At 41.6% G+C, this 25,213-nt stretch overlaps 1 protein-coding gene across 3 annotated transcripts in view; it reads right to left on the reverse strand.

The window, feature by feature from the left end:
- Positions 1-25,213, reverse strand: part of prkcz (protein kinase C, zeta) — a 413,579-nt gene that overhangs the window by 104,184 nt on the left and 284,182 nt on the right. For all 3 annotated transcript variants that reach the window (XM_043676028.1, XM_043676026.1, XM_043676025.1), the window contains exons 12-15: positions 22,924-23,059; positions 19,045-19,132; positions 16,026-16,145; positions 9,037-9,116 (exon numbers count right to left, since the gene is read on the reverse strand). In XM_043676028.1, coding sequence (XP_043531963.1) covers positions 9,037-9,116; positions 16,026-16,145; positions 19,045-19,132; positions 22,924-23,059 — 424 coding nt within the window. The remainder of the gene's footprint in view (positions 1-9,036; positions 9,117-16,025; positions 16,146-19,044; positions 19,133-22,923; positions 23,060-25,213) is intronic.

The raw sequence follows: 25,213 nt of genomic DNA on the forward strand, positions 1-25,213 counted from the left end.
CTGACCTGCTGTGCTTTCCCAACAACACACTCTCAACTCTGATCTCCAGTCCTCACTTTCTCCTTGTTGGAAATATGCAGAACCTCAGTTTCAACCACATTATTTACTGAAGGAAGGGAGAAAGAAAACAATTAATGGTTCTGTTCGCCGAGCTGGAAGTTTTTGTTGCAAACGTTTCGTCCCCTGGCTAGGCGACATCATCAGTGCTGGGTACCCAATATACCAACCACGACAGCGGACAGCTGAAACTGACAACCAGAAGCGGCAGGGACAGACCACTATAAACACCGGAGGAAACATCAAAGAAGCGCTTCGCAGGAGGCTCCCAAGCACTGATGATGCCGCCTAGCCAGGGGACGAAACGTTTGCAACAAAAACTTCCAGCTCGGTGAACAGAACCACAACAACGAGCACCCGAGCTACAAATCTTCGCACAAACTTTGAAAACAATTAATATTTAATTTTCAGGGGTCTGACTACTCATTTAATCAGAAGAGATGAATGACTAAGGAGGGATGAAAGAAGGTATAATTTTCCAAAGCAAAAACAAGAATACAGATAAGGCACACTGTCAACATGGACTATGAAGTTCTTTGTTCCTAAGCTTTACTGTAAGCTCAGGATATGTAAGTGTCAATATCTTCTAAGTTAAGATAGCAGACTCAGCATTGAAGCTCTATAGTGCAGATAGTGGCCATTTGGCCTATTGAGTTCCACAAACCCTCCGAAGAGCATCTCATCCAGACCACACCCTGCCACTCAATTGTCGTAAATGCACATGTACCATGGCTAATCCACCTAGCCTGCACATTCTTGGACACTATGGGGCAATTTAGTGAGGCCAATCCACCTTATCTGCATATCTTTGGACTGTGGGAGGAAACCGGAGCATCCAGCGGAAACCTACTCAGATGTGGGGAAAATATGAAAAATTCGTACAAGACAGTTGCCCTAGGGTGAAAGTGAACCAGTGTCCCTGGCTCTGTGAGGCAGTAGTGCTAACTGCCTTTGCCATCATGCCGTCCATATTGTGCCAGTGAGAAGTATAATTTCTCTCCTGAAATAGTACTTTTAAAACAGGCATGGTTCATATGTTGAGAATTCCAACAATTTGTACACAAGTGAGGACTAAGCACAGAGAACAGAATTATTCCAGTAAGATCTCTTAATTTAATATTAAAAGTATAATGCTAACAGCAGAGACTACCAAAATGTAAATGTAATGCTTCTTATTTGGTAAAGTACCTGCAAATAAACATTTCAATTCTGATTACTACTTTATTTGTTGATAATTTTTTTGAACTGTTCTTTTAATTGGACCTTTTTAAGTATCCAAATTTGTTACAGTAGCTTTTTTCAATACATATCTTTATAAACAGTTTTGGAGGTTTTAATAAAGTGACAACAGTAATGAAGATTATGTAGTAATCACAGTATTTCTTTAACCGCCGATGATGTTCTGAGTAACTGGCATGTTTAAATCTTGCTTACAATTTTAGTGTAGCAATGTTAACATAACCAGATTGGGTAATGAGTAAAAGGGAAGAATGAATCGCTTTTCAAGTCTCAAAACTCTTAGTGGTAATGATATATTGTACACTAGCTCAGACCTGGCCAACACAATTGGTGTGTATAGCAGCAAATTACAGGTTAGCACAATCCCAAGCAGCAGCTGTCAGGTTCTGAGTAGAGGGGTCTCCCAATGTGATATCTGCTATTGGCAACAAAGAACAGCAGATCCAACTAAAACAAAGAGTTAAATTAGCCCAAACAATCTCATCTGAATTAGTGGACTGAAGAACGAAGATTGCTACACTAGTGAAAATATTCTTTATAAAATCAGGATTTTTCACATGGCTTTCAGTGATGCAGCATTTTTGCTATATGGAAATTGCATAAGGTTTTACTGAAAAATCTACATATTTATACTCTGATAATGTTAAAACTTTTAAATCATACCAAAGGAGAAAATTATTGTGGACAAGCATGTAAAATCTGCATGAGATCGCACAGCAGGAATTCTCCACCAGAAGCAAAAATAATTGAAGATTTGGATTTTTGACCTTCTTTGTCATACAATAAAAAAGAAACTTGATTAAAAAAAGGCACTTAAGTTGGTGTTGAAATGAGAATACTGATTTAACGTTTATATTTAAATGCACATTAATAGCCATATTTTCTCTATTTTAAATATGGTTGGATAACATCATTGGTAAGATAAGGCAGGCCATAAGCACAAACTTTACCTATTGATGTCAGCTGTGCAAACACAAGCATTGGTATTTAGCAATACAAGTGCCAGGCCAACATCAGCCAAATAAACCTTTCTGAGCTCCATTTACTATGTCCATTGAGCCCATTTTTAACCTAAGAAAGTCAAAGTTGTTAAAAAAAAAACCCATGCAGGATAAAAACGACCTGTAATGTTATCTCAGATTTTTAAATTTGCTCTCACTACATGTTCTCAATTTTGCAGACAACATACCTCCACTGAGAGATTTTCTTGAGAAAGCATGTTCCCTACCTGTGGCAAGAGGCCACCCAGGAGAGTGTCTTTTGCAAAATGAATAGTGTATTGCCATTGGTTTGAAATTCCTGTTACATGCATAAGTCAACTATTCCAATATAGAGCACAAGACATTTGCTCTTGTATTCAGCATCTTGCGGTTTCTCACACAATTATTTGGTAACAAATATACCTTTGAAACAATTCATAATGTATTAGAAGGTCAAAAATCACATGACACCTGGTTTCAGTCCAACATGTTTATTTGAAAACACTAGCTTTTGGAGCACTGCCCCTTCATCAGGTGTTAATGAGACAGGAAGACCTTAGACACAGAACTTATAAGGAGTTGTATGACCCGTTGATCTTTTCCTGAAAATACTGTGTCTTAAGGTCTTCCTCTCTGACTAACACCTGGTGAAGGATTAGCACTCCAAAATCTAGTGTTTTCAAATAAATTTATTGGACTGTCACCTGGTGTTGTGTGACTTCTGACCCTGTCCAACCCAGTCCAACATCGGTACCTTCACATCAATCACCAAGAGAAGTAATATGCCAGAAATTGCTAATGGGTGCACTACCATGTTTGCAACATCTACCTCAAGTTCCAAAGATATTATTTTCAAGTGAGTTAGAAGCCAGGTACCAGTTGATCATGTCTAGCATGCTGAGCAGATTATCCAATCCATGCAAAGATGATATTACTCTTGATCTGCACATTGATGCCGGAGACTATGAAACTGAAGACATCTCAAGGTTGAACTGTTATGCTTTGGCCAGAGACACTAAACAGTTGCACAATTTAAGGAGTTGCAAAGGCATCATTGCAAGGATGGTCTGACAGTATTAGACTTGCATTAATATTTGTTCATTTTGATCACACAGAGACAAACTTGGTATCTAATGACAAGTCATTTTCAAGGGCAAATAAGTCCTGATACCAAAAGCATTTCACCAAGCTATCATCTCCATGTTAAATTAAGGACGGATGGATGTTGAACATCTCTGAACTGGCCAAGGATGAATCAGGATATTCAAAGGTTCATGAATGCACGTGAGGCACACCCAATGTATCAACTCTATAAAATATTTCATTCACCTCTTCGATGAAAATAACCATAGGCCTATTTACAAAGGATTTCATCCTTGTGACAGGTTCCTTCTGTAAATTTGCCATTGTTCTATGACTTTGCAACACAAGTGCAACCATCATTGACATGATAAGCACTACTTTCAGTTTGTTCTGTGCCTGGGATCAGATGATGTTTGAAAACAGAATGCAGCACAGTGGCAAACAGTTTCGAGGTATGTATACATAGTGAGAGTGACTGATATCATATTGTGAACTTACTATCCACGTACCAATGGTCTAGCAGAATGTGATATGAACTGTAAAATCAATGGTCATCAAGTGTTGAATAACAAAGCAAGAGTGTTGCATTGCATTGCGATATTTTCATGTGCGACTGTTCAGTGTCTCTGGCCAAAGCATAACAGTTCAACCTTGAAATGTCTTCTTCAGTTTCATAGTTTCACAAATGGAAAGGGATTATTTCCCCCTGCACAACGCAAGATCTGAAGGCAAGTGTGAATGACCTTGCCTAGCAACCAATTGTCCAACCATTCTGACATGCAGGGCATTCTTCTTCAAAGACAGTGTTGAAGAAGAGGTAGCTGACAAGTAAGCAGGTGAAGAACCACCAAAATTATGCAGAGACAAAATAACTGCAGATGCTGGAATCTGAAGTACACAAACAGGAGGCTGGAAGAACACAACAAGCCAGGCAGCATGATGAAGTGGAGAAGTCAATGTTATGGGTATTAACTCATCTTCAGAACTAGAAGCGCGGGTAGGGGTTGCTACAGATAAAGGGAGAAGGGGAGGGGGTTGGGGTGGGGAGAGTAGCGGAATGGTGAGGTCATGATAGGTGGACACAGGTACAGTATGACTTGGTTGGTCGATGGGAGGGATCAATCTGGTTGGTAACAGGAAGGAAAGGTCAGTAGATGGAATGGAAGGGAGGAGGCAGGGCTGGAAAGGAAGCTAGGGGATGGTTGGGAAGGTTATTTGAAATGAGAGAACTCAATGTTAAGTCCTTTGGGTGGTAGGGTGCGCAGGCGGAAGATGAGGTGTAGTTCCTCTAATTTCAAATCTGATTCACTATGGCAATGGAGGATGCCTAGGATGGACATGTCAGAGGTGTGTGGGAGGGTCACTTGAAGTGGGCAGTGACTGGGACATTTGGCTGGCCGTTTCAGGCCAGGCGAAGATAATAGACAACAGACAATAGGTGCAGGAGTAGGCCATTCTATCCTTCGAGCCAGCACCACCATTCATACCAGGTGCAGTAGGCTTTTTCCGCCAGCAGTGGCTGCTCAAGTCTCCCCTCTGCACTTGTGTTGTGCCACGCAATAGAGCAGCAAGTTATTTTTATTTTTGGGGCAGCACGGTGGCACAGTGGTTGGCACTGCTGCCTCACAGCGCCAGAGACCCGGGTTCAATTCCCGCCTCAGGCGACTGACTGTGTGGAGTTTGCACATTCTCCCCGTGTCTGCGTGGGTTTCCTCCGGGTGCTCCGGTTTCCTCCCAAAATCCAAAAGATCAGGTCAGGTGAATTGGCCATGCTTAATTGCCCGTAGGGTTAGGTGAATGGGTAAACGTAGGGGAATGGGTCTGGGTGGGTTGCGGGTCAGTGTGGACTTGTTGGGCCGAAGGGCCTGTTTCCATACTGTAGGTAATCTAATCTAATCTAAAATTATGATCATGGCTGATCATCCTCAATCAGTATCCTGTTCCTGCCTTATCCCCATAACCCTTGATTCCACCAGCCTTAAGAGCTCTATCCAACTCTTTCTTGAAAGTATCCAGAGACTTGGCCTCCACAGCCTTCTGGGGCAGAGCATTCCATACACCGACCACTCTCTGAGTGAAGTTTCTCCTCAACTCTGTTCTAAGTGGCCTACCCCTTATTTTTAAACCAAGTCCTCTGGTTCGGGGCTCACCCATCAGCGGAAACATGCTTCCTGCCGCCAGAGTGTCCAATCCTTTAATAACCTTATACGTCTCAATCAGATCCCCTCTCAGCCTTCTAAACTCAAGCGTATACATGTCCAGTCGCTCCAATCTTTCAGTGTAAGATAGTCCCGCCATTCCAGAAATTGACCTCGTGAACCTACACTGCACTCCCTCAATAGCCAGAGGGTCTTTCCTCAAATTTGGAGCCCAAAACTGCGTACAATATTCCAGGTGTGGTCTCACCAGGGCCCTGTACAGCTGCAGAAGGACCTCTTTGCTTCTATACTCAATTCCTCTTGCTATGAAGGCCAGCATGCTATTAGCTTTCTTCATTGCCTGCTGTACCTGCATGCTTGCTTTCATTGACTGATGTACAAGAACACCTAGATCTCATTGTACTGCCCCTTTAACTAACTTGACTCCATTTAGGTAGTAATCTGCCTTCCTGTTCTTGCCACTGCCACCAAAGTGGATAACCACACATTTATCCACATTAAACTGCATCTGCCATGCATCCGTCCATACACCTAGCCTGTCCAGGTCACCCTGCATTCTCCTAACATCCTCCTCATATTTCACCCTGCCACCCAGCTTTGTGTCATCAGCTTAACAAAATGGTCACCTAGTCTACATTTGGTCTCACCGAAGACCACATCAGTAGCACCAGATGCAGTAGACTAGGCTGGAGAAGATGCACGTGAACCTCTCTCTCAAGTAGAAGGACTGCTTGGGGCCCTGGATGATGATGAGGGAGGTGGTGTTTGGGCAGGTGTTGTCAGTTACAGGGGAAGGTACTGGCGGGCTTGGTGGGGAATGTGGTGCGAACCAAAGAGTGGTGAAGGGAACGGTCCTTGTGGAAGGCAGAGAGGTTGGAGAGAGGAAGATGTTTTGTGTGGTAGGGTCTAATTGGAGTTGGCAGAAGTGTTTGAGTATGATACGTTGGATGAGGAGGCTGGTGGGGTGTAAAATGAAGACAAGGGGGACCCTACCTTTATTATGTTTGGAGGAGGGGGTTTAGAGCAGTGGAGTAGGGAATGGAACATTGTTTGAAATAGGATGACATCTGGGATGCTTGGGAGTGGAACCCTGTCAAAGCAGATGCAATGGAGACAGAGGAATTGGGAAAACAGTGGAATTTTTGCAGGAAAAAGGGTGGGAGGAGGTGTAGTCCAGATAGTTATGGGAGTCTGTGGGTTTGCAGCAAATGCCCGTCTGTAAAGTGTCACTGGAGATGGAAACAGAGAGGTCAAGAAAGACAGGAAGGTGTTCATTGACTTCGTTAACAACTTCCACCCCACCATTAAATTCACTTGGTTTATCTCTGACACGTCCCTCCCCTTTCTTGACCTCTCTGTTTCCATCTCCAGCGACACATTTACTATAACACTCACAGACTCTCATAGCTACCTGGACTACAGCTTCTTCCACGCTGTATTCTGCAAAAAAATCCATTCGTTTTCCCAATTCCCCAATCTCATCTGCTCTGATGCCCTCCTATTTCAAACAATGCTATTCCCCTGACTTTGCCATCCAGACAGCCCTCCACCACACCACCTCCATTCCCCGTTGCACTGCTCTAAACCCCCTTCTTCCCAACCCCCTCTAAAGGTAGGGTCCTCTTGTCCTCATTTGTTACCCCATCACCTCTGCATCCAATGTATCATCCTTAAACACTCCCACCAACTCCAAATAGACCCCACCATCCAGAACATCTTCCCCTCCCCAACTTTCTCTGTCTGCTCCAAGGACAGTTTCCTTCACCCCTCCTTGATTTGCACAACAATTCCCACCAACCACTCAAACGCCCTGATACCTTCCCCTGTAACCGAAAAAGATGCAACACTGTGCCCATACACCACTTCTCTCCACGGCCCCAAACAGTTCTTCCAGGTGAGACACAAGTTCACCTGCATCTCACCCACCCAGTCTACTGCACTTGGTACTCCCGCCGTGGTCTTCTCTACATTGGTGTGACCAAATGTAGATTAAGTGACCGTTTTGCCGAGCATCTTCGCCTGGCCCGAAATGACCAACCTGACCTCCCGATCACTGCCCACTTCAATTGCCCCTCCCACTCCCCCTCTGACATGCCCATCCTCGGCATCCTCCATTGCTGCAGTGAATCAGACTGCAAACTGGAAGAACATTTTATCTTCTGCCAGGCCAGACTGCAGCACAGAAGAATTAACATCGAGTCCTCTAATTTCAAACAACCTTCCAAACCACCCCCCAGCTTCTTTTCCAGCGCTACCTTCTTCCTCCCATTCCAACTACTGACCCTTCCTTCTAGCTACCAACCGGATTCATTCGTCCCATCGGCTTGCCAGATCATACCCATTACCTGTGTCTACCTATCACTACCTTACCATTCTGCTTCTCTCATCACTCCTCCTCCTCACCCTCTCTCATTATCTGTGGCTCTCCCTACACCCACATCTAGTCCTGAGGATCCAAAATGTTGACTTCTTGTGGTGCTGCCTGGCTTGCTGTGTTCTTCCAGCCTCCTGCTTGACTATCAAAATTGTGCAATTGGTAGCAATTGCAAGCTAGAAACACAAATTTGGATATCAGCAAAGATTTCTGAAATATGCAACCAGCCCAGATCACAACAATTCAGTACTGATTATGGTGCTACATTGCAAAGGAACAGAAGTCAGCTTAGACCATTGTATGGTACACCAATCATGCACGAAGACAGTGTATGGAAGGACACTCTGACAATGATGATTGTGTAGTGATGTTGAGTGAAGCAACCAGCAACATGACAAAATTGCCATAGTACATATACCTTTCAAAACAGGAATGTGATTACCAGGTGAATGAGCAAAGTGTTACAGTGAAGCTTTATGTTAATCTTATAAACTCAATATCAACTGTTTTTATAATTATTGAATTGACAACACTTGTCTATATCCAACCATGTACATTTGCTTGGTCTAGGTTTTTATCTTTGGGAAAGTAGGGTGGCGTATGTTGTATTATGTCCTATGGTTGGCATGTCAGTGTGTCTTTAAGAAATATGCTCATGATATCATTACCGCAGTAGAGAATGTGACTTGAGCGTATGAACATCTCAAAATACATTTTACCTCTGATCATTTGAAGCACTATACTGTAAACATGGTCCTCTGTTGAAATTTAATGCTTAATGTCAGCCCAGTCAGTAATACGCCCAAGGAACGTAATGTTCTTACATAAATTGGTTATAGGACCTTTCAATACTACAACATCCAAACCCAGTTTCTTATGTTATGGAAGATCAAGTAAAACACCTTGTTGAAGGCAATTTCACATCCCCAAAAACATGTATCTTTTTGCAAGTCTACATTATCCTCCTCACAATTCAAAATACTTCCATGTTTTGCATTAACTGCAAATTTTGCAATTGTACAGCATACACCAAGATTGTTAATATATATCAAGAACAATTGTGTCAACAGCTAACTCCCTGCTTCCAAATACCTTATTGACTTTGGATTGTAATGAATCAACATCTGAACAACCAGTCACTTACCTTATTTAAAAATCCTTTTAGGACACTGGCTGCTTTTACTGAAAGTGATCTAGGGATTCGAATAGGCTTCTCCAAAATAACTGGAAAGATTTAAAAAGTAAATTAAGTACATTGCTGAATTTATTATAGATGCTAATTTTCTACATTTCATTATTTTTTGAAAATGTCTTCAATTTTTTCTTTTCATTTAAACTTTGTCCGATTTGAGTGTGCGACATTAATCATAGCTGAATGCACTAGATGACTCAATGGGATAGTCTTTTTTTTTAGTTCTGGAACACAACTTTCAGTCCTGACATGATTATTGAGAGGAGATTTTCTCCTTCAGTCATTATCTGTTCTTGACAGAAAATATTTCTAGTCAGTGCATGTTCACAACTTAGAATATCCAATAAGGCTGGCATGCAACTTTGTTCACGCTTAAAAATTTTATAAAGACACCTTGGGAGGGAAATGGAAATGTTATATTTTTGCAGAAGATGATACTTGTTGCACTTTGTTGAAGAGAGATACACAAATCTCATTCTTAACTAACTTCCATCAGTGAAAGTTCCAAATGTACAGGTCTTATTTCACAGGATTGACAAGCCCATACTAGTTACTTTGATAATCTAACAAAACAAAAATATATTTTCACTGAGTTAACAGAAGAATATAGTCCGAACCAAAATGTTCTTATAACCACCATTAATACTACCTCCTCCTGGGGGAAATTTCTGCAGGTGCAGGAATTTGTACTGATAACTGAAGAAGAGTCATCTAGACTGGAAATGTTAGCTTCCGGTCTCTCCAAGGATGCTGTCTGACCTGTTGTGATTGCCAGCATTTGATGTTTTAAATACTACTACCTAACTAATGCACTGGAGATATTAACTAAAATGTGTGAGGTGCAGTCAGTATTTGAGTGAATGCATTAAGTTCTACCCTGTGCTAAGAACAAAAAATGCTGCAAAACTGACAAACGCCACATAGACAACGTGCAACTACAGACAACGCAACCAGGACAATGTTGGTGAACACAGTCCTGCATATTTGGAGGAAGCAGCATATAGTAGTAAACATTCAGAACCTGAATATAAGTGCATGCAGCATTCAGTTTAGCTTTGAAGAATCAGTGTCATTTAATGCTGAATCAAAACTAATGTGGAATGTTATTTACCTCCTGTGAATCAACAAGTTGCATTTATGTACTATTACTTGGAAAACATTCCAATGCATTTCACAATTAGACAAAACGGACACTTGGTCAACAATACAGAAATTAGATTTGCAGACATAAACAAACAATTCATCAAAAAGATGGTATTAAGAAATGCTTTAAAAAAATGAAAGACAGCTGACGTATCAGAAAGAACTTCTAAAGCAAGGACTCAAGGCAGCTGAAGGAAACAAACTAATCTCAGAGAAACAGTTACGTTTTGTGGGAGGGCAGGGTAGCATCGGAGAACAATATAGATTGGAAATAGGGAGGGATAAAGCAACAAAGGGAATTAAATGAGAATGAGAACTTCAATTTGGAGATGTTGGAGAATCAGCAGCCTACATATGCCAGCAAGGGCAAAGAAGTCGGGTGGTTTGGAATTTAAAGACAAAGAATAAACAATGACTTAAGTGGATTAGGGAAGAACACAGTGTACTAACAGAAGAATAAACAAAGAGTTAAATCAAAAAGGAAGAAAAAAACTGTAAAAGACAGAACTAAAGCTATTTAACTGTATAGCACAGCATTTGAGAACAACTCTGATCAATTCATAGTACAAATAAAAATAGATTAGTACGATCCAATAGCCATTTGAGGTACTCATCACTCTCTGCGTAAAGAACTTTCCATGCATATCTGCTCTAAACGTTTCCCCTAAACTTTGAACTTGAGACCAAGTGACAGAGTTCCTTACTCCAGGAAAAGCTTCTTGCTATCTACCCTGTCTATACCTCATATGATTTTGTGGACCTCTGTCAGGTCCCCCCTCAACCTCTGCCTTTCTAAATAAAGTCATCCGCATCTACTCAACCTCTCTTAATAGCTAGCGCCCTCCAAACCAGACAACATCCTAGTGAACCTCCTCTGCACCTTCTCCAAAGCATACACATCCTTTTGGTAATGTGGTGACCTGTATGCAGTATTCCAATGCGGCCGAACCAAAAAGTCTTCTACCACTGTAACATGACCTGCCAAAACTTGTACTCAATATCCTGTCCAACGAAGGAAAGCATGTCATATACCTTCTTGACCACTGTATTGACCTGTGTTCCAACCTTCAGGGAACAATGGACCTGAATACCCAGATCTGTCTGCACATCATTTTTCCGCAGGATGTTTCCATTTACTGTATATTTCGCTCTTGAATTGGATCTTCCGAAATGCATCACCTCGCATTTGCCCGGATTGAACTCCATCAGCCATTTCCCCAACTCTCCAATCTATTTGTATTCTGCTGTATTCTCGAACAGCCCGCTTCACTATCTACTACTCCACCAACCTTAGTATCATCTGCAAACTTGCTAATCAGACTACTGTACCTTCTTCCAAATCATTTATGTTTAATCACAAACAACAGTGGTCCCAACAAGGATCCCTGTGGAACACCACTGTGACCATTTTGAGAAATTCCCTTCAACTACTACTCTCTGTATCTTGTTGCTCAGCCAGCTTTCTATCCATCTGGCTCGTACACCCTGGACTCCATGCGACTTCACCTTCTCCATCGGCCTATCATGGGGAACCTTATCAAACACCCTACTAAAATCCATGTACATGACACCTGAGGCCCTTTCCTCATCAATCAACTTTGTAACTTCTTCCAAGAGTTCTATTAAGTTAGTAAGTCATGATCGTCCCTGCAAAACACCATGTTGCCTATCACTGATAAGCCCATGTTCTTCCAAATGGAAATAGATCGTATCCCTCAGTATCTTTTCCAGCAGCTTCCCTACCCCGATGTCAGGTTCACCAGTCTATAATTACCTGGATTATTCCTGCTATCTTTCTTAAACAAGGGGACAACATTAGTAATTTTTCATTTCTCTGTGACCTCTCAGTGTTCAAGGATGCTGCAAAGATATCTGTTAAGGCCCCAGCTAGTTCCCCTCTCACTTTCCTCAGTAACCTAGGATAGATCCCATCCGGAACTGGGGACTTGTCCACCCTCATGCCTTTTCGAATACCCAACAATTCCTCCTTCCTTTTGCTGACTAGACCGAGAGTAAACAAACATTTATCCCTAACCTCAACATCTGTCATGTCCCTCTCCTCGGTGAAAGCCGATGCAAAGTAATCATAATGAACTTCAACCATTTTCTCTTACTCCATGCATAACTTTTCTCCTTTTGCTTCTTATATATGAATAAAAGGCTTTGGGATTTTCCTTAACCCTGTTTGCTAAAGATACCTCTTAATTTAGCCCTCTTAATTCTGGTTTCAGATTGGTCCTACAGTCCAGATATTCTTCCAAGCTTCATCTGTCTTCAGTCGCCTCGACCTTATGTACACTTCCTCTTTCCTCTTAGCTAGTCTCACAATAATCACCTATCATAATAAATAATGAGACAGGACTAATTAAATACATCAATGTCAAGCATGCTCTGTGCAAAAGTGATAATGATAGAAGTTCACATCTGTCTCGAGAGTGAGAAATTTGAATCCATAATTGGCGTATTAAAGCAACGAAAAGCAATTTACAAAAATCTGAACACCAAATTGGCTGAAGCGGAATGATTAAACAGGCTAATCAAGTGGTCGTTTTGGCAGAGGAGCCTGAAGCTAGATAATACTTGATGTGGTTCAATGAAGAGAAAATTTCAATGATATGCCACCCTCATTCAAGTCTGGGCAAAGATGGTCCCACCTGCCTGATCCTCACCTAAATCCCTCCAAACCATTGCTATTCACGATTTTAGCCAAATGTCTTTTAAATGTTGGAATTATAGCCGCATTCACCATTTCCTGTCAAGTTCACTCTACCTGCGAACCACCCTGTGTACAAAATTTGTCCCTCGTGTATTTTTCAATCTCACTCCATTCACCTTGAAATCACCCATCCGAGGGACAAGACTTCCATTAACTCTATCTATATTCCTCTCAAGCTCTATTGAAAGAAATCCCAGCCTATCCGGCTTCCCTTTACAATTCAAACCTTCCATACTCGGTAAAATCCTGGTTAATCTCTTCTGAACCCTGTCCAGGCTAATATCCTTCCTGTAATGGAGTAATCAGAACTGGACCGATCAGGCCTCACCAATGTCCTGTACAACCTCAACATGACTTCTCAACTCCTGTACTCAAAGGACTGAGCAATGAAGGCAAGCCAATCACCAAATACCTTTTTAATCACCCTGTGTATATGTAATGCAAACTTCAAAGAATTATGTACCTGAACCACTAGGTCCCTCTGTTCTATAACACTATCTGAGGCTCCGTTAACTGTATAAGCCCTACCATTGTTTGTTGTACCAAAATGCAATGCCTTGCATTTATTCAGGTTGAACTCCATCTGCCATTTTTCAGTTCATTGACCATTTGATCAAGATCCCTTTGTAATCTTAGAAAACGGTATTCACTCTCTATTATGCCACCAATTTTGGTGTCGTCCACAAACTTACTAACCATGATGTTTACATTCTCATCCAAACAATTCATATAAATGATTAACAAAAAGGGACTCATAACTGATCCCTGTGAGCACTGCTGGTGACAGGCCTTCAGTTCGAAAAGCAACCCTCTGCCACCACTCTCTGTATGACTCCGAGACCAAAGCAAGGAAACAAATGGGATAACAGAAGGGGTGTTTTTGGCAACAAAGGTTGCCAAACATGGAAGAGAAGGAATGTTTGAACAGATCGGTAGTTGTGCAAGTACAAATGGTAAACAGGAAGCTTAAGGTAGGCAGTTGCTTGTATATTGTCAATAGAATGAGCTTTCTCCTTATGTGGCCATAGAGGAAGTGGAGTTTAAAGCCTGCACGACAACATGGATGCAAAGATTCAAATTGGATATAGCCTTGTCTGTGAATGAGAACATGGGAATGGAGAACCAAAATTGCAAGTTAGAAGTGGTGCTAATGAATGTTAAGTACTATATCGAGGGAAAATCTAATAGTCAAAACATCACCATTTTTGGTGATGTTCACGTTCATAGAATCCAAAGGAAAGTGACAAGCGATATAAATCTGGAATTAAGAGTCGAAAGGTGACCGTGAATCCATTTTCAATTGTTGGAAAAACCTATCTCGTTCACTAATGCCCTCAAGGAAAGGAAACTGACATTCTTACTGAGTCTAGCTTACATGTGACTCCAGACAACACAGCAATATGGTTGGCTCTTAATTACACTCGAGGCAATTAGGGATGGCAATAAATGCTTGCCTAGCTAGCGAAGCCCTCATTCGTGTGAATAAAAAGTACATTGGATTGAAAATTGGCTCAGCGAGAGGGAGCAAAGTATTATTGACAACAGATATTTTTATGATTGGTAGGCTATTTCCAGGGATGTTCTGCAGGTCTCTGTACATGGTCTTCCAAGAAGGATGTGTTGAAACGGGCTGGACAAAGTAAAAAAATCTCACCACACCAGGTTAAAGCCCAACAGGTTTATTTGGAAGCACTAGCTTTCGGAGCGCTAGTACTTCCAACCTGGTGTTGTGTGAACTTTACAAAAAGGAAGCATGAAAAAGTTTATAGATCAGGTAAGCTTTGATCAGGGAGCTGATGATGAGAAATAAAACTGCTGTACAAATCAATGGGCCTGTCTATGCACTTGGGAATAACAAACAAGGCTGCAGAATAGAGTGATGTAGAAATACATCGTATTAACTCTTTGCAAATAGCAGTTCGATTGGATGAGGTTATCCAGAAGCATACAGAATACTTTCCTTGATTGCTCTGATACATAAGTCCTTGGCCAGAGAGGCTATGTTAGAACTGTACAAAATACTAATTAGACGAGACAAAGCATTGCATGTAGTTTTGAACACTAAAATATAGGAAAGCTGTTCTTGTCCATATGAGGATACAGATGAGAGTTACATGTATATTGCCACGAAAAGAAAATTTTGGCCATGGGAAAGATTGGTTAGGCTGAAATTTCTTAACAAACAGGAACTATATGTATTATCTAGCTCCTTAAACCTTCTCCACCACAATCATGCCTGATCTTCTACCTCAATTCACTTTCCTGCTCGTTCCCCATAATATACTTTGATTCCTTGAAAGATCAAAAAATGATTGATGTGTGTTGAATATTTTCAATGATAAGAGCATCAATTACCCTCTAGAGTGGAAAATTCTAAAGGTTCACAATTCCTTGAGTGAAAAAGCCATTTTGCTCTCAGTCCTAAATGCTTGATCCTTACCTTGAAGTCATCCACTGTCCCCCACCCCATCAATGCTCTGGGTTGGTTTCTTTGGAACAGAGAAAGCCAAGGAGAGATTTAATTCAGGAGTATAAAATAATGTTTCGAGTGAGTACGAGTCAGTTATTTCTATCTGCAGAGACATAAGTAACCATAGGATAGAACTGAAGTAATTTGGGGAAGGATTAGAAGGAAGTCGAAGAATTATTTTTGAGGTTTGGAATTCACTACCAAAAAGGTGGCACAGGCAGAAACCCACAAAACACTGATATGTATGTGAGATTTTGCAACCTACAGAGTTATAGACCATGGGATAGGAGGAGAGAGTCGGTTGGATTCCTCTTTCTGTTGGCATAGATATGATGGACCAAAGAATATCTTGCTGTACCACAAATCTCTCGATTTATGTTTTACCGAATGCAAAACTCAAATGCTTTTTTAAAATCAATTGTGCAATTTAAATGAACGCAAATAAACCAGAAAAATTATTTGCCCAATTTTTCCCCGCTTTGAAGTAGCTGACAAATGAGAACTGCTTTTCAGTGTGTGATAGGTGGCCTCGACTCATCACCTAATTGACTAGGTCGAGAGCCAACAACACTTATTAAAAGTAAAATTAAGTTTGTATTATGTCCTGCTAACCTTGAAACAGGTAATCCTCTGTGTTCATGTCTGGGTTATCAGTGATGATGTCAAATGGTGATCTTCCAGCCATCATTTCAAACATCAATACGCCAAGTGCCCACCAGTCTACACTGAAACCTGTCAAATAGCAAAAAGGGGTAAGTGGTGTTTTGAATAAATATTATAACTTACTCTTTCACAGGTCATTGATTAAAGCCTGTCATCTAACAACCTAAAAAACTAAAACAGACATGATCTCCTCCTTTTCTTCCTGCACCCTTTCCTCACTTCACTTGACATATGGGACTTAATTTGGAAAAGCAATCAGTTTTAACAAGTAGTACCTAAGCACCAGTAATAAACAGACCATATAAACAAATTTGGCGGAAGTGGGTACTGCAGATGCTGGAGATTAGAGTCAAGATTAGAATGGTGCTGGAAAAGCATAGCCGGTCAGGCAGCAACTGAGATGCAGGAAAATCGATGTTTCGAGCAAAAGACTTCATCAGGAATTAGGCTGGGAGCCTCGGGGGTGGAGAGATAAATAGAGGGTGTGGGGCTAGGGAGAAGGCAGCTTAGAGTGCAATAGGTGGATGGAGGTGGGGAGCAAAGATGATAGATTGGAGAGAAGGGTGGAGCGGATAGGTGGGAAGGAAGATTGACAGATAGGTCATGAGGACGGTGCTGAGCTGGAAGATTGGAACTGGGGTAAGGTGGGAGAGGAGAAATGAGGAAAGTGGTGAAGTCCACATTGATGCCATGGGGTTGAAGAGTCCCAAGGCAGAAGATGAGGCGTTCTTCCTCCAGGCATCGGGTGGTGAGGGAGGGGCGATGAAGGATGCCCAGGACCTGCATGTCCTCAGCAGAGTTGGAGGGGGAGTTAAAATGTTTGGCCGTGGGCAGTGGGGTTGATTGGTACGGGTATCCCAGAAATGTTCTCTGAAGCGCTCTATTGAAGTCGTCCGGTCTCCCCAGTGCAGACTCCATCTGGAGCAATGGATACAGTAAATGACATGTGGCAGCGCAGGTGAAATTTGGATGGATGTGGAAGGCTCCTTTGGGGCTTTGGATGGAGGTGAGGGGAGGAGGTGTGGCCACAGGTTTTCGAATTCCTGTGGTGGCAGGGTAAGGTGCCAGGAAGGGAGGGTGGATTGTTAGGGGCGTGGACCTGACCAAGTAGTCACAGAGGCAACAGCCTTTGCGGAAAGCGGATAGGGGTGGGCTGGGGAGGGAAATATATCCCTGGTGGTGGGACCCATTTGTAGGTGACGGAAATGTTGGTGGTGATGCGATTTGAGGAGATTTGTGGGGTGGAAGGTGAGTATCGGGGGGTTCTGTCCTTGTTGCGGTTGGAGGGATGGGGTTCGAGGGCAGAGGTGCGGAATGTGGATGAAATGTGTTGGAGGGGATCTTCAACCACGTGGGAGGGGAAATTGCGGTCTTTAAAGGAGGAGGCCATCTGGTGTGTTCTGTGGTGGAACTAGTTGTCCTGGGAGCAGATGTGGCGGAGACTGAGGAATTGGGAATACGGGATACCATTTTTGCAGGAAACAGGGTGGGAGGAGGTGCAATTCAGGTAGCTATGGGAGTCTGTGGGTTTGTAGAAAATGTCAGTTTTGAGTCGGTCATCGTTGATGGAGATGGAGGTCTAGAAAGGGGAGGGAGGTACAGGTAAATTTAAGGTCATAGTGGAATGTGTTGGTGAAGTTGATGAACTGTTTAACCTCCTCATAGGAGCACGAGGTGGCGCCGATGCAGTCATCAATGTCGCCGAGGAAAAGGTGGGGAGTGGTGGTGTAACTCTGGAAGATGGACTGTTCTATGTAGCCGACAAAGAGACAGGCATAGCTGGGGCCCATGCGGGTGCCCTGGCTACCCCTTTCGTCTGGAGGAAGTGGGAGGATTCGAAGGAGAAATTGTTGAGGGTGAGGACCAGTTCAGCCAAACAAGAGTGTCAGCGGAAGGGTACTGGTGGGTACGTCAGGAGAGGAAGAAACGGAGGGCTTGGAGGCTCTGGTCATGGTGGTTGGAGGTATAGAGGGACTGGATGTCCATGGTGAAGATGAGGCATTGGGGGCCAGGGAAATGGAAGTCTTGGAGGAGTTGGAGGGTGTGGGTGGTGTCCCGAACGTATGTGGGGAGTTCCTGGACAGGGGAGATAGACAGTATCGAGGTAGGTGGAGATGAATTCAGTGGGGCAGGAGTAGGCCGAGATTATGGGTTGGCCAGGATAGTGAGGCTTGTGGATCTGAGTAGGAGGTAGAATCGGGCAGTGTGGGGTTCCCAAACTATGAGGTTGGAAGCTGTGGGTGGGAGATCCGCTGAGGTGATGAGGTTGTGTATGGTCTGGAAGATGATGGTTTGGCGATGCGGGGTGAAGTCATGGTCGAGGGAGCAGTAGGAGGAGGTGTCTTTGAGTTGGCACCTGGCTTCAGCAGTGTAGAGGTCAGTTCACCAAACTACTATTGTAGCCCCTGTGTCCACTGATATAAACAAACTAGACTTTTAAAATATAGACAGGTTATTCAGGAATACAAACATTTCCCTTATTACGGAAATATTCAGATGGAAGTTAAACTAAAAACACATGCAAATTACTCGAAATCAATTGTAAAAACTAACTCAAACATTTCTGATGGCTCTGTAATTGCTGAGAGATTGAATTTCATCTTTGTGTGTCCTTTTCAATTCCATTTGTCAATGTTTAATCTCCAGGGATTTTAGAACATTTTTTCCACTTTGTCCTGTTGAGATTTCCAAACAGGCCTTCAAAAGATAGGCAAACAACCGATTGTAAGACTTGGGCAAATAAAACTAAAATTAATTTGAAGAGGTTTATGTTGAGAAGGTCCAGTGTAAAGGCTCCTGGCTTCCACTCTGCACCTCTCCATTCAGACAGCAGGGAGTATAATTTTACATGAAGTAGGAAATCACTTCCTTCTACAAATGGAACACAATGCTGATGTTTTAATTTGGTTTGCTGCACAGATGATCAAATACAACTATACTAGCTATGTCCTCTATTACAGTTGCTCACCATACTCCTCTCCTCTCAATATTTCAGGTGCTATATAATTGGGTGTGCCACAGAAAGTGCTCGTAGTGTCACCAGGGCCAAGTCCTTCCTGTAGAGCAAACATAAATTACTAGAAATTGAAAATACATGTTTCCAAAATGTATGTTTTTTGACAATTTAAACAATTAGCAGCAGCATAAAAAAATATCCTCAAGGATTCATGGTCAGGTGATTTAAAACTATTTGGTTGACTGAATTTACATTAACTTATTTAAATACACAGTAGCGAAGGAGAATACTAATCTGTATTATTGTCACATGCAATACAGCGCTCCAATAATAAATGGGTATACATTTAACTGGTAGAACACCATGTAGAATGCACACTGAACAATAGTAAAAGCATTACAATCTGACATCAAAATACAGTTTACAAGATGCACATGTCATTGCTGTAAAACATACAAAACATACATCTAATCATATTAACATTACTGAACAAAATAATAAACAGAAATGAAGAGGGGTAATTGTACTAATTAATATACTTGCGATAACAGGAATAAATAACTGGTTGACACAATTGCAAATTTTGACATGGTGCACTGTAATTCATGTGTAACATGGAGGCAACAACTGTCGAAATGTAAGTGTTTTTATCATCAAGAATTCTTCCTTTCCTCTGCATTCAAATAAAATTCATATTTTATAATATCTGCAAATGTCTCCTATGCATATATGATTAGAGTTAGTCAAAGTTATTAGTTATGATCTATAATACAAACCACTGTTTTAAAAAGGCGAGATGTGTCCTCTGGCTTTTTAAGAAATGCACAGCGCAGTTTGTTCGTCAACAACATTGATCTTAAGGTTGTGGCTTGATTCCAGATTTGAGGTCAGATAATAGACAATAGGTGCAGGAGTAGGCCATTCTGCCCTTCAAGCCTGCACCACCATTCAATATGATCATGGCTGATCATCCTTAATCAGTATCCTGTTCCTGCCTTATCTCCATATCCCTTGATTCCACTGTCCTTGAGAGCTCTATCCAACTCTTTCTTAAATGAATCCAGAGACTGGGCCTCCACTGCCTTCTGGGGCAGAGCATTCCACACAGCCACTACTCTCTGGGTAAAGAAGTTTCTCTTCATCTCTGTCCTAAATGGTCTATCCCGTATTTTTAAGCTGTGTCCTCTGGTTCGGCACTCACCCATCAGCGGGAACATGTTTCCTGCCGCCAAAGTGTCCAATCCTTTAATAATCTTATATGTCTCAATCAGATCCCCTCTCAGTCTTCTAAACTCAACGGTATACAAGCCCAGTTGCTCCAGTCTTTCAGCGTAAGGTAGTCCTGCCATTCCAGGAATTGACCTCGTGAACCTACGCTGCACTCCCTCAATAGCCAGAATGTCTTTCCTCAAATTTGGAGACCAGAATAGCACACAGTACTCCGGGTGAGGTCTTACCAGGGCTCTGTAGAGCTGCAGAAGAACCTCTTTGCTTCTATACTCAATTCCTCTTGTTATGAAAGCCAGCATGCTATTAGCCTTCTTCACTACCTGCTGTACCTGCATGCTTACCTTCATTGACTGGTGCACAAGAACACCCAGATCTCTTTGTACTGCCCCTTTACCTAACTTGATTCCATTTAGATAGTAATCTGCCTTCCTGTTCTTGCCACCAAAGTGGATAACCATACATTTAACCACACTAAACTGGGATGTGTTAATCAGCTAGAGTCTCATTTCTCACAAAGTCAATAAACGACCATATCTAATCTCCTTCTTTATTCACTCAAGATGTGGATATCACTGACAAGACCAACATTTGTTGCTCAGTGTCTTTGAGCTGAGTGGCTGCTTAGAGGACAACTAGGAGACAACCCCATTGCAATGTGACGATGATGTCATATACGGGCCAAACCAGATAAAGATGGCCGATTTCCTTCCCTGCCCTTCATAAATCCATGCTGACTCTGACCTATCCTGTTACTACTATCCAGATGTGTCGTAATTTCCTTTATAAAAGACTCCAACATCTTTCCCACCACTGAGGTCAGACTAACTGGTCTATAATTTCCTGCTTTCTCTCTCCCACCTTTCTTAAAAAGTGGTACAACATTAGCCACCTTCCTATCCGCAGGAACTGATCCCGAATCTATCGAACTCTGGAAAATAATCACCAACTCATCCACGATTTCTCGAGCCACCTCCTTCAGTACCCTGGGATGTAGACCATCAGGCCCCGGGAACTTATCAACCTTCAGACCTAACAGTCTCCCCAACACCAATTCCTGGCAAATATAAATTCCCTTAAGTTCAGGTCCTTCAGCCACTGTTACCTCAGGGAGATTGCTTGTGTCTTCCCCAGTGAACACAGATCTGAAATACCAATTCAATTCTTCTGCCATTTCTTTGTTCCCCGTAATATATTCCCCTGTTTCTGTCTTCAAGGGCCCAATTTTAGTCTTAACCATTTTTTTGCCTTAACCATTTTTTTGCCTTTCACATACCTAAAAAAGCTTTTAAAATCCTCCTTTATATTTTTGGCCAGTTTATCTTCGTACCTCTTTTTTCTCTGCGTATTTCCTTCTTCGTAATCCTCTGTTGTTCTTTAAAAGCTTCCCAGTCCTCCGTTTTCCCACTTATCTTTGCTATGTTATACTTTTTCTCTTTTAACTTTATATGTTTCTTAACTTCCCTCGTCAGCCACTGCCACCCATGCCTCCTCCTAGGATCTTTCTTCCTTTTTGGAATGAACTGATTCTGCATCTTCTGCATTAAAAACAGAAATATCCGCCATTGTTCCTCCACTGTCATCCCTGCTAAGGTATTGCACCATTGAACTTTGGCCAGTTCCTCCCTCATAGCTCCATAGTTCCCTTTGTTCAACAGAAATATTGTCACTTCCAATTGTACCCTCTCCTTCTCAAATTGCAGATTAAAGCTTATTGTATTATGGTCGCTACTTCCCAATGGCTCCTTCACTTCGAGGTCCCTGATCAATTCTGGTTCGTTGCACAATATCAGATCCAGAATTGCCTTCTCCCTGGTAGGCTCCAGCACCAGCTGTTCTAAGAATCCATCTTGGAGGCACTTCACAAAGTCTCTTTCTTGAGGTCTAATACCATCCTGATTCTCCCAGTCTACTTGCATGTTGAAATCCCCCAATCACAACTGTAGTAATATCTTTGCGACATGCCAATTTCAGTTCCTGATTCAACTTACATCCGACATCCAGCCTACTGTTTGAGGGCCTATAGATGACTCCCAAGAGGGTCTTTTTACTCTTAGAATTTGTCAGCTCTATCCACACTGACTCTACATCCCCTGATTCTAGGTCCCCCCGCGCAAGGGACTGAATATCATCCCTTACCACCATGGCCACCCCACCCCCTCTGCCCGTCAGCCTGTCCTTACGATAGCAGGTGTAGCCTTGAATATTCATTTCCCAGGCCCTGTCCACTTGAAGCTACATCTCAGTTATGCCCACAATATCATATCTGCCAATTTCCAAAAGAGCCTCAAGCTCATCCATCTTATTTCTAATGCTTCGTGCATTCATGTATAGTATTTTTAATTTGTTACTGCCCTCACCCTTCCCATCACCTCCTATTTCACCCAACCTTACAGCATGATCCCTTTTTGAGGTGAAGAAAAAGAAAATCAACAAGGATCCTGTTCTCCATTACAACTTAGTGGGGTTTCGTTAGAAGCAGGTATATTTAGATATTTTGTGAATGCAGAGTTGGACTCAACTAATTAGTCAAACAGGTTACAGTCACTGTTAGGTAACTAATATTTGTCAGACCTTGTGGGAGAAGCTTTTTAAAAATAATATGTATCCCTTATTGGTTTTTGTTTTTACTAACTGTCACTCTGTTACAAATAAACATCCTACCTTGCACATTCCATAATCTGTTAATTTGATGTGACCATCAGAATCTAAAAGAACGTTGTCCAGTTTCAAATCTCTGTAAATGATTCCTCTGTCATGAAGGAAGTTGAGGGCAATGCAAATTTCAGCAGCATAAAACCTAAATGAAACAAAGATACTGATAATTTCAGAAAACTGCATCACAATAAGTATTGCTGTCCTGTTTCTTGTTCTTGACAAGATTTCCAAACTGAAGAAACTAATTTTCGACTGATTCGTTAATCATACTTCTTCCAGAATGATTTTGATCTCATTGCTATCTTTTTCTATTTGGGTGTAAACAAAACAGATATTTCTTATCCATTCACCACTGCTTTGATGTATAGCCTGACTTTTAAGACACAAACAGTGCCTGTCCGAAACATGCAAAAGCTGCAACAATCTACATATTTACTACATTTTATATATTTACAATATATTATACATACACTTGATCAAAAAAATCACAATGAACTTACTGACTGGAAACTACCAACTGAATTGTTCAACAGACTGAAGCCATATTCCAATGATCTGAAACCAAGGTTAAAGATGGCCTAATTCCTGCGTAATTATCCCTTCTATATCCCAAGTCATTGAAATTGAGACAACAGGTCTGCAAAGTCTCACCAGGAACAATTGCTTTGAAAGGCTATTAACAAGTGCCATCTCAATCCCATATAATCACTCCCTATGTGCACTCACCTGGGTGGAGACAAACCATCTGACATAATCATTTAGACAATGGTGCTGGGCTATAAAACATTTTTCCCCCAGATGTAATCTAGGCAACTGGAATCACCAGCCGAGGTCATATTTAGGTCACGGTGCAGATGGCGATAGGGAATCGTGTAACAAATCAATTAACCAATGTTTGTTTAAGCACCTGTTTTCTCTGCAGATTAGTATAACCAAATGAGACATTGATAAAACCCTCCCTATATTGATTTCGCTCTCTCCAATCAACTTTAAGTTTTGCATCTTGTCTTCCAATTTTTGACTACGAGTCACAGGCAGGGTTAACTCAAATCTAGCAGCTCCTATGAATGGACTTCTCATATATTAGAGTTAATCTTTCTTTGCACCGACTCTGCAGCCGTAACACTATATTCTGCATTCTGTTTTGTTAGCCTCATGTACTTAGGTAAGGTATGATTTGTCTGGTTAGCATGCAAAAAAGTATCTCGGTACATGTGACAATAACGCATCAAATCAAAAATCAATTGAACAAACCTCTCTGCTGACCTTCAAACCACCATGATGCCAAAGATGAACCAGAGTAAAGCCTGAAAGCAGCCAAGACACCAACTTTCAACTGTATTGGATTTTCAAATTCCTTAATCTATCCACCAATTCTGAAATTTATTTGTATAAATGTGAACTTCAAGTATGTGGGTGTGAGAGAATTGCAGTATTTTTATTTTATTTAGATTGGTTTAAATTTAAGTAATACTGTTATTTTTTTTAAAAGATCAAGGAAATCTGTCCATGTCTTTTATCATCATAGCACATAAACAGTTAAGCACTCACTAAATTGACAAACATATCTTTTAAAAAATCTGTGGTGGTCAAATGAGGCATGGAAAAGGGAGACTCATCATCTGACCATATTATATGCAGATAGAAATTGTGATAAAACTTAGTCCAAATTTTTCAGATTTGTGATCTGAGCACTACCTATTCCTACTAATATCCACCAAACCCAAGCAGTTCAAATGCTGCTTTCCAACTTGGAGAAATTTCCAGCTCCCTCAGGTAAGGCTTTCGAGATCTTACAGAGCTAGTACCCTCGCAGTGTCTTGGATGCCATTTCATGTTAAAATATTTGAAAGTGTTTGCAGTTGCTGCTGCAATGAGTTCCATATTAATGTTGTCTGCCACTCCATAACATGCTTCGCCCTGGACTACAGAATGCAGCACCTCACATTTATCGAAATTAAACTCCATCTGCCACCCTTCAGTCCATTGGCCCATCTGATCAAGATCCCATTGAACTGTGGTAATTTTCTTCTCTGTCCACTACATCTCCAATTTTGGTGTCATCTGCAAACTTACTAACCTCCTATGTTCATATCCAAATAATTTGTATAAATGATGAAAAACAGTGGACCCAACACTGATCCTTGAGGCACACCACTGGTCACAGGCCTCCAGTCTGAAACACAACTGTTCACCTCCACCTCTGTCTTCTACCTTTGAGCCAGTTCTGTATTCAAATGGCTAGTTCTTCCTGTATTCCATGAGATCTAACCTTGTTAACCAGTCTCCCGTAGGA

This window comes from Chiloscyllium plagiosum, chromosome 34, assembly GCF_004010195.1.
Source record: "Chiloscyllium plagiosum isolate BGI_BamShark_2017 chromosome 34, ASM401019v2, whole genome shotgun sequence".
Taxonomy (NCBI): domain Eukaryota; kingdom Metazoa; phylum Chordata; class Chondrichthyes; order Orectolobiformes; family Hemiscylliidae; genus Chiloscyllium; species Chiloscyllium plagiosum.